The 9,940-nt window shown below is 45.3% G+C and overlaps 1 protein-coding gene across 1 annotated transcript; it reads left to right on the forward strand.

Annotated features, from left to right (window-relative positions):
- The first annotated feature begins 261 nt into the window (after window positions 1–261).
- On the forward strand, window positions 262–1,897 carry CRCT1 (cysteine rich C-terminal 1). The gene is made up of 2 exons (XM_045817028.1): window positions 262–389; window positions 1,177–1,897. Exon 2 carries the CDS (start codon window positions 1,198–1,200, stop codon window positions 1,531–1,533), a length of 336 nt encoding a protein of 111 aa, XP_045672984.1. The 5' UTR covers window positions 262–389; window positions 1,177–1,197; the 3' UTR covers window positions 1,534–1,897.
- Window positions 1,898–9,940: the final 8,043 nt, after the last annotated feature.

Consider the following 9,940-nt stretch of genomic DNA (forward strand, 5'->3'; position numbering starts at 1 on the left):
TGTGTGTGTGGTGTGCACATGTGCAGTGGAGAACAGGTCCTGAGAAAGGGCTCCAGACCTCTCCTCACTTGAGCCCCCATTCTTTGTCTTCACCCACACAGACCTCCCAGCTATGAACGGTGTTGTGTTTGGAAAGTAAACATGCCATAGCAATCCTCACACTTCTAGGCAGTGACTTGAGCAGCCACGTGTACCACCTACAGTGACAAATGTCTCTGGGATGTGAGTGTCAGCTGAGCATGCCTATTGGGAAATGGGCCCCTCCCAAGAGCCAACAACTATTGAAACCTTATAAAAGGTTCTCTGGCTAGACACTCCTTAGACCACAGCCTAGCAGGGGACGCATCCCAGTTGGAGAACTGAGTGTCATCCAGTGGAGTCAAGGTCTGGTAAGTCTTTAAACAGGGCCTAAGGAGAAGGTTGGGAAAAGCTGAAGACAGAATACAGCCAGCAGGTAGATGTGGAAGGAAAGCCCTGGAAAGTGCTGTAAGCTTCAAGTGAGCCACCCTCTCCTGGTACCAGTGGAGACAAGGAGGCCAGACTGGGGCCTGTGTGTGTATGTGATATCTGCAAGGTTTCACGGCAAGTCTTTAGCAGAGATGCGACTTCAGCTCAGGACTTTGGCTCCCGGTACAGGGATGCATTTCCAAATTCAGCCCCACTCTTGTTTTCCTGTGGTTGTGGGGAACGAGCAGCATGAGGGGAAAGCATGACCAGGAAGGACATGCCTCTGGCCTTTGTGGATTCTTTAGACCCGTATTAGGGATGCGGGTCTGACTTGGCTATTCTTTAACTGATGAGGTGTTTATACAATGCTAATAACTATACGAACATTACTTGAAAGTCTCTGCCCACAATGAGATGGGGGAGGTGAAAACAGCCAGGATAAGATTTTGGAATGGGTCGTGCAGATAACTTGCCTCGATATCCTCTTTATTTTCCACCGTGGAGAACCTTGGGTGGTCCTTATCTGATCCCAGAAAACGGAAAACCATCCACTCTTTGCACAGACTGTTTCCTGCTCTGTGCACGTTTTACTCATTGAACACCTGCTTGGGGCTTGTTCCTTTGCTCTTACTCTTTTCTTCTTTATACCAAAGTCAAATCTCAAAGACTCGAGTTCCACTGTTGGAAATAAAAAGTCTGCTCGAGTGTGAAACGCTGCTTTTCTTGCAGGTTCACGGTCACAGCTCCGCGATGTCCTCCCAGCAGAGTGCGGTTTCCGCCAAAGGCTTTTCCAAGGGGTCTTCCCAGGGCCCCGCCCCGTGCCCCGCCCCGGCGCCCTCGGTGACCCCCGCCGCCTCGTCCTCCTGCTGCGGTGGCTGCGGTGGCTGCGGTGACAATGGCTGCTGCGGCGGCTGCGGAGACTGCGGAGACTGCGGGTGCTGCGGCACGACCTCCACCGGCTGCTGCTGCTTTCCGAGGAGGCGTCGCCGGCAGCGGAGGAGCGGGTGTGGGTGCTGCGGAGGTGGCAGCCGGAGGTCTCAGTGCTCCAGCAACACTCAGAGCCCTGGCTGCTGTGGCAGCTGCTGAGGCCACTCTGGGAAGAGCTCTTCGAGAGCCAGCAGCCCACCCATACAGCGTCCTGCCTTGTCCTGCTGCTCCCGTCCGCCTCCCATCGCTAGGCTCCTGTTCCGGCCTGTGCCTATCAAGCTAACTGCACTTAGAAGTCCAGAAACCCACCCTGTTCTCAGCTCCACATAACTCCCTGACCCCATGTGATTTTCCTCCCTGGGAACCTGAGAGCCATGGTGGACTCTACGGTCTGCATGGACACTGCACTCTACTATTTGTCTAGGCTTGCACACAGTAGGTACTCAATAACTGCCTATTGATTTGATTGTCTTAAAGACGTCATAATAAAATTACCTCCTGAGAATACAACTATTCCTAGACATTCTTTTGTTTGTGTATTTATTGTCGTGTTCTGTTAACCTATCTGCTACTTCTCAGCCCTGGCTTGACATGTTTGTGAAAGGAGAAAACTAAAATTCATGCCCGAACAAGAGTGGGTCTCTGGTTCATTACGATAGGAGAAATCGCACATGGAGCCAGGCAGTGGTCTAAGGACTTGATGTGCTATACATCACCTCATTTAATTCTCACAATGACTCAGTGGGGTAGGTGCTCATATTTCCATTTAACAGAAGAGAAACCGGGGCTGTGTAACTTGCTCAAAGCCACCCAGGTGGTGTGTAATGGAGAATACTGCTGCTGATTCCAGAGCTTATGCTCCTCACTGCTCTGCTTGGTCCTCCAAAAAAAACCTTCCAGAGCCTTACACACCTTCCTGTCCACCAGGCCCAGGTGGCCACTGTGTGGCAAAGTTTTGGCTCTGCAACACTTGGCTTTTTTTTTCTACAGAGGATCACTTGCTGGGTAAGGAAACTTTTCCAAGCTGAGCCTTCCAGGAGGCTGGGAGGTGCCCTTTCCAGGTCTCATCCTGGCAGTTGAAGCCCAAGCAGGAGCCATGGACTTCCAGGGCTTTGTGGGGTGTAATGTGCCACACTCAGAAACATGGGGATGTCATTCTCTAGAGGTGGTGGCTGTGATGGTGTTGGGGGGGTCATCCTGAGTGGGTCGGAAACCCAAACCTGTGGTCATAAATCAGGAAAGAGGAAACAGGAAGAACCATGTCTGCTGCAGTGATGTCTGCTCATTCACAAGGAAAGAAAGAGACAATAATAACTATGGCAATAACAGTAATAATAGCTACTATTTACTGAGCACTTACTTTGTTCCAGGCACAAGGCTAAGCACTTTACATATATTATCTCATTTAATCTTCACAATAATCTCAAAATAGAGATGAATTTCCTTATTTTTCGTATGTGAGGGAACGAGTTCTGAGGGTTTCAGAGAGTTGGCCAAAGTCTTACCACTAGTGTATGTCCAAGGCCCCCAGATGGCAAGTGAGGAGATAAGATTCAAATTGAGGTCTGGCTCCCAAGTCCATGTTTTCAGACTCAAAGTGTTGTGGTCTACTGCTTAGGAATCACGCCACCCAGGGGAAGAGACACTCAGGACTCTGCAGACACACCCAGGCTCATAGAAAATTGAAGCGTGGCTTCTTTGCCTACTATTACATCAGTGACCCAGTGACTGGCACCTTCTGTCATGACATCCACCCAACAAAAGGTATTTGCTCAAGGGTGAGGTCAGAAAAGCTCCATTGATTCATCCAGGGTGTTTAAAGTTGAGGCAAAATGACCCCTGTCAGGGATGCTCTGAAGAGTTGTTCTGCTCTGGGTGGGAGGGGCCCTCTCTTCCATCTCTGAGGTTCTCTGATTCCCAGTGGGAGGTGATTTGTGGAAACTGTTTACACACAGATGATATCAGCTGTGAACCCGCCTCTCCAGCAAGTGATGTGTGTTGAAGCAACAGGCCCCAGGATGTGGTGATGGGGGAGGCAGAAATGGAGCACTGCTTGACTCACAACAGATTGGAAACCCAGCCTGATGGTTGGAGATGACCCTTAAGCAGGAAGCTGAGGCCTGAATTTGGGAGAGAAAGATGAGGCACACGTGAGTCTCGTACACACCCTTGTACAAGAGGCACATTGATATCGACCAAATGGCTGACCGTGGATGGCGGCACTGCCAGGTTTGCGTATCCTTGACCTACAGCAGGCCACTGGGGGTTGGGGGGGGTTGATGAGAGAGATTGGGGCATCCTAAGAACAGTTTTGTTATAGAAACCTAGAAAGCTACTTTGGATGGGCTCTCTGCTTGTTGTTCCACAGCCTTTCCTCATGTCCAAGAGCAGGTGCACTGCATGCGTGGCAGTGAGCCTTTCAGGTGGCAGCAGTCGGCCCTCAGGATACTGAGGCTGAGTGGAACTGTGCAGCACCATCCCGCATACTCACTATGACGGGCAGAATCAGGTTTCTTATTATCGTTGGGTGATAAGACAGTATGGGTAATGAGAAAGTGACAGTAATGGTGAATGTATTTTACTCCCAGTGGCTCTGGTTTCAGCTTAAATTATGTTATTATGGTGGTAATGGTAACAACTGATATTTATAGAGAACTCAGCAGTTAATAAGGTGTTTTCACATATTTCTTTTATAACTCTGTAAGGTAAGTATTTATCATCTGTGTTTAACAGATCAAGAGAGGCTCTGACAGATTAAGTGACCAACCTGAGGTTGTCCAGGCAACCAGTGACAGTCTCTGATTAGACCAGGCCTTCTAAAGCCTTCCAAGAGAGCCGAGAGCCAAGAGACACCTCTTCCTAATCTGTACACTGAGATATTTCAGTAATGTCACCTGGTTAATTATTTAGGGAGAATGCTGTATTCATCATCGCAACCCTAGCACCTGTAACAGTGCCAGGCACACAGTAGAGGTCAATAAATAAATACATATTTGTTATTATAGCACATGTATTGTGCTAAAGAATTCTGGGAGATGCACAAAAGTACTTCTTCACCTCAAGGAGTTTATAGTTTGGTTTGGAAAACATGGTAAATGATCATACAAGGTAAGGATGATAATGTCACATATAAGAAATAAGATCACACACAAATACATACCATGCATACAAGTATATGCAAAAACATACAAGTACAAGAAATACAAGAACATGGTAGAGACAATGGCTATAGGGATTCATCTGAAATTTAGATGATTTGTTACAGGACTTCAAATGAGGGCAAAGTAACTTTGGGCTGGGCTATTCAGAAGACTTCAAGGAAAGAGGCATCTAAGCTGGGTCTCAAGGGTGGAGACCCCAGAGAGGTGGAGATTCATTCAGCTGTGCACTTACTCAGTGCCATCAGATGCTGCTCCTGCTGCTGAGACAGAGTGAGAAATGACACCGAGACCCTGCCTGAGTGGACCTCACCTTCGGAAGTGCAGGCAGACAGGAAAGTGAGCAACAAAGATTGTGTCACATGGTGAAAAGTGCTGTGATGACAATAAAGAAGGTAGGGGTATAGAGATCAGGTGAAGGTGTATGGGGATTTTAGGTGAAGACCAGGGAAGTCCTCTCTGAGGAAGCACTGAACAGAAAAGGTGGGGACCATTGTGCAGAGCAGAAAAGCACATGGTTATGGGGTTCCTGCCTGGATGGAAGCTTAAGGCTGAAGATGTTTAAGATGCGCTCGTTGTTGCTTTGGGCCCATTAGAGACTTTCTCTCTTAGGGAAGTTCCTTGGCATTCCAGCTGCTTGGAGCACACATTTGATAGTGAGATCAATCATGTATTAAGAACTGGGCATAATTTCACTCAGTCCTCACAATTCTCCCACAAGGTTGTCTTTCCCCCACATTTTTTAAAAATAAGAAACCTGAGACTTAAAGCTGTCTGGGCCCAAGTTTTCACAACTTGTAGTGGACAGAACAGGGTTTTGAAATGGATGTGTCTGATTCTAAAACCCCTGCTCTGATCCCTGAGTTATAGTATGTATTTCTGGGGAGAAGGGGAAAAGTTTCAAGCTTAGACAGAGGAACAAAAAAGGAGACCCAAGGGGGAGGCAGTGGTGTAGAGCAACCACCCTCAAAGGCGGAGAGATAAGGCCAGGCTATGGGTAGTTTTGAGAGCCAATCCAAGGAGCTAAAACTGTATCATATTTGTAAAGTGTGGTGGTAGAAAATGGTTTTGAAAGGAGTTCTTTAGAAAGATAGAAGTTGTTCTGCATAACACCTATGGGACTCTTTTAGATGACCCTAAGGTTAATTAGGCAGCAATGATTAGGATGCTCTAGAGCAGGGATCCCAAGCCCCTGGGTCATGGACTGGTACCAGTTCATGGCCTGTTAGGAACTGGGCAGCACAGCAGGAGGTGAGCAGCGGGTGAGCGAGCGAAGCTTCATCCCACTCCTCATCCCTCGCATTAATGCCACCTTCCGCCACCCTTTCCATAGAAAAATTGTCTTCCATGAAACCAGCCCCTGGTTTCATGGAACTCAGCTTCCTCCTGTTTAATTTATTCCTAGACAATGGTCTAGGCTTGAAATGAGACTCTAAACTCAGTACTTAGCAGTGGGTAAGGAAAGGAAATGACAGATATGAAAAGCATTTGTCCAGAAGGAAGAAGATTAGACAGAACTGGGTGTATTGGCACTGAGGAAGAGGAAACAACTGGGTGTTTCTGAGGCTTGTGCCTGGTATCATCCTGGCATCCTGACTGGGAAAGGATGATACCACTGACAAAGCAGAGGTGTCAGAGGAAAAACTGGTGTGGACAAGAAGAGGGTAAGTTCAGCTCTGGACGTGTGGAGCTTGAGATGCTGGCAAGACACAACCATGAGATAGGGTGTGGGGCTGGAACTCTAGACCCTGATCCTTGAAAATTTAGATAAAACATAGTAATAAGTCATACAGAGGTGAGAGTCAAATTTGGGGGGAATGAATATTGTCCCACCAAGTCTGTGAAAGTTATTGACAGACATGGTCTGTGTTTGCTCACAGCAGTAACCTCAGTGTGAAGAACAGAGACGGGGACACTGAAGGCACTCAATAAATATGTGTTGGGTGAATGACTGAATGAATGAATGGGCAAAACAGAGAGTCAAGAGTTAAGTTGAGGAATAAATTAAACAGGAGGAAGCTGAGTTCCACATGAAGAGGGCACAGATGATGACGTCAGAGAAATTACCCAATGATTGGGACTAGATAAGGCTATTTTAGGGTTTCAGTTCCTAAAAATTCAGGTGGCAGAGAAATAGGATTACGCAGAACTGCACGACCAAGAGCTAAATGATGTCGTGCAAATCAGGTTAGTCACACAGGGTCTTCCTTCCCCTTGCATGATCCACCTTAGTTTCTTTAAACTATCTAACAGTTATAGTAGGAGATTGCATCTGGCAGGATAGCAGTTTCATTTTAACCGGGTGGAACAGGTTGAACAGGAAAACTGGCATTCATAGTGAGTAAGGACAACATCCTCTCTTTTGTGAGTGACACTGCAGCAGCTCGGAGTGAGCTGGCCCTGCTAAATCTGAAATACGTCAGCTTGTCTCAGAACGTGTCCACCCTGGAAAAGCAAGTATCTCCTCTTCTCTTCCTGACATTTCGTAAGGGCAAGAGCTATGGCTTCTAACATCTCATTTAATGCTCTGTCTCATTCTTAAAAAGATACTCATTTACTTGCCAAGAACATAACTCCATCAGCTTGGCATGTTTGAAAACTTCAGTGTTCAAAGGTCATTTTCTATGTGTACTTCGTACACACAGAAGGTCAGGAATTAACCTCCATCCTCTATTTCTCCTCCCCCTGGTGATTTTCTGTTCATTTACAACTTCAACTTTTCACTAATTAAAAATGTATCGATCACTTATTATATGGTATGATACAAGCAAGTAACTCTTCTCCAGTAGTTTGTTTAGAGGGAGAGTCAAGTGTCATAGTAAGCGTAATGTAATAAATGCTTGAAGTCAGCACACGAAGTCATCTCCATGGAGAGGGCTCCGCTCATCCAGCTGAGGCAAAAGGTATTGTTTGAACTTATTCCCTAAGGATGCCCAGGAGTTGGCCAGGCTGAGAACGTAGGAAGAAATATTTACGTTAAAACAAACAGGCCTAGTGCAAAGGTCAGAGAGGTGAGCAGGTGTTTTGCAACAGACATTTTTGCAGGTCAGGCACTCCAGGAAGCCAAGGCAGGTGAGATTATACAGCTGGTCAGGGACTAGATAAGGCAGGGCCCTGACAACTACCCACAGCTCCTGGAACTTCATCCTGGAGACATAGGGAGCCATGACATTTTGGGGCTTGTTAGGTCTCTCTCCTAAGTTTTCAATTACACTAAAATTACCTTAGTTTAAAAATGGGGGCGTTAACTTCATCTCTAGCTATTATGTTCACCTATCTTATTTTCTTAGTGTCTTCCCCAAATTTCAAAGAGTGTCATTCATTGTTTTATCTTTTATTTAAATCTTCCTTAATCCCTCAGAATAATGCTTATCCTGTTAACCATTATGCTTGTCGATCTCAGTCCAGAGTCACCAAGTCATCTCTCTAGTGCTGTGGCCAATGGTCTTGCCTCAGTCCCCAGGATCCCAACTCTTGGTGCAGCACTGCCCACTGTCGATCAGCTTCCGCCCCTCCCTTCATGACCCCGCACTGCCCTCAGTGGGTTCTGATCCTTTGGAGTTTTTCTTCTATAATTTCTTCTCTGCTATTTTCTTTCCTAGCTCTACTTCTTTTTTTTTTTTTACACACACATATATATATTTAAAGATTTTATTTATTTATTTTTAGAGAGGGAAGGGAGGGAGAAAGAGAGAGAGAGAGAAACATCAATGTGCGGTTGCTGGGGGCCATGGCCTGCAATCCAGGAATGTGCACTGACTGGGAACTGAACCTGCGATGCTTTGGTTCAAAGCCTGCGCTCAATCCACTGAGCTACGCCAGCCAGGGCCTAGCTCTACTTCTAATTCTGTACATAACTTAGGTTCAACCCGTAGCCTGACTAGCTCTCTTTACAGAGAAATCACACTCATTTACTCATTTCTCACACTTCGATTGAGGGCCTAATATGTTCTAGGCTCTCGGTTGCATTTCAGGCAGAAAGATGCAATCTGGGTGATTTTGTTACATGGATGTCTCCAAAATCTTTAACTCCAGTCATGACATTTCCTGAAAATCACAGGTAAAAAAAATCTGATTCTCATGGAATAATTTCATTTGGGATCTCAGACACATTTCATACAAAACATAACTACCACGCAAACGAGTTTCTTTTTCCTTCAGATGGCACGGCCACTGTCACTGTTATGCTGAGAACTGCAGTGAAATCTTTGACTCTCCTTTCCCACAGTTTTGTATCTAACCAGTCGCCAAGTTGTATTTCATTGTTCTTTCCACTAGCTCTCCCTGTTGCCTTCTCCTTTTTGTCTCTACCACCACCATCTTCTATTCCTCAACAAGAAAATGGGCAGGAAGTTTGGAAGTAAAGAATCCAGCCAAGGCACTTATCATGTTATGACAGAGGGAACAGAGTTGGAAATCTTTATTCATGCCTACGTGTGGTTAGAGCAAGCTAGCTGTCATGAGATCAGAGCTCTGTCCCGAGTCTGCTAGACAGCTCTCTACACTTAGTATCACTTACAGCACTTTAACTCTACTTGTCTTTTATTGCTTTGCATTGTATTGCTGACCAATATTATAGTTTCATCTGAACACCTTCAAGTTAGCCATCATTATTTTATACGGTAAATGCTTGTTTATTTTTAATCCACTTTTCATTCCTCCCCCACCCCCACCCCCGCCATTGCCTACTTCAGGCCATCCTTTCTTTCTGGACTCAATTTCCTTCTTCCTGAAGTAAATGCTATGGTAGTTCTTTTAGCCACTACCTGTTACTGGTAAAATCAATCTTCACCTGAGTATATCTTAATTTGGCCCTCACCCTGAATGATATTTTAATTGGTTATAAAGTTTCAGGTTGGCAAATATTGTCTCCGTTCACTTTGAAGATGTTTTCCCACTATTTTCTGGCACTAATGATTGAGGAGAGTGTGGTCAAGCTAATTTTCCTTGTTTTTGGAGGTATAGGCATACCTTGGAGAAATTGTGGGTTTGGCTCTGGACCACTGCAATAAGGTGAATATCGCAATAAAGTGAGTCGCAGGAATTTTTTTGGTTTCCCAGTGCATATAAAAGTTATGCTTACATAGTACTGTAATCTATTAAATATACAATAGCATTATGTCTAATAAAACAATGTTTGAAGTATTGTGAAAATAACCTAAATGTGACACAGAGACACACAGTGAACAAATGCTGTTAGGAAAATGGCGCCTTGCTCAATGTGGGGTTGCCTCAAACCTTCAATTTGTAAAAAAATGCAATATCTGTAAAGTGCAATAAAGCAAAGCACAATAAAATGTGTAATCTGTTTCATCTCTCTGGTACTTTTTAACAATTTTCCCTTGAGATTTGTATTTCTGAGGATTTATGACTCTCATTAATTCTTAAAAATTTAGAAACAACATCCC

Source organism: Phyllostomus hastatus, unplaced genomic scaffold, assembly GCF_019186645.2.
Source record: "Phyllostomus hastatus isolate PE091 unplaced genomic scaffold, TTU_PhHast_1.1 phas_scaffold_216, whole genome shotgun sequence".
NCBI classification, from domain to species: domain Eukaryota; kingdom Metazoa; phylum Chordata; class Mammalia; order Chiroptera; family Phyllostomidae; genus Phyllostomus; species Phyllostomus hastatus.

Coding starts and splice junctions, on each gene's coding strand:
- CRCT1 (XM_045817028.1), top strand. CDS start 1,198: ATGTCCTCCCAGCAGAGTGCGGTTTCCGCCAAAGGCTTTTCCAAGGGG.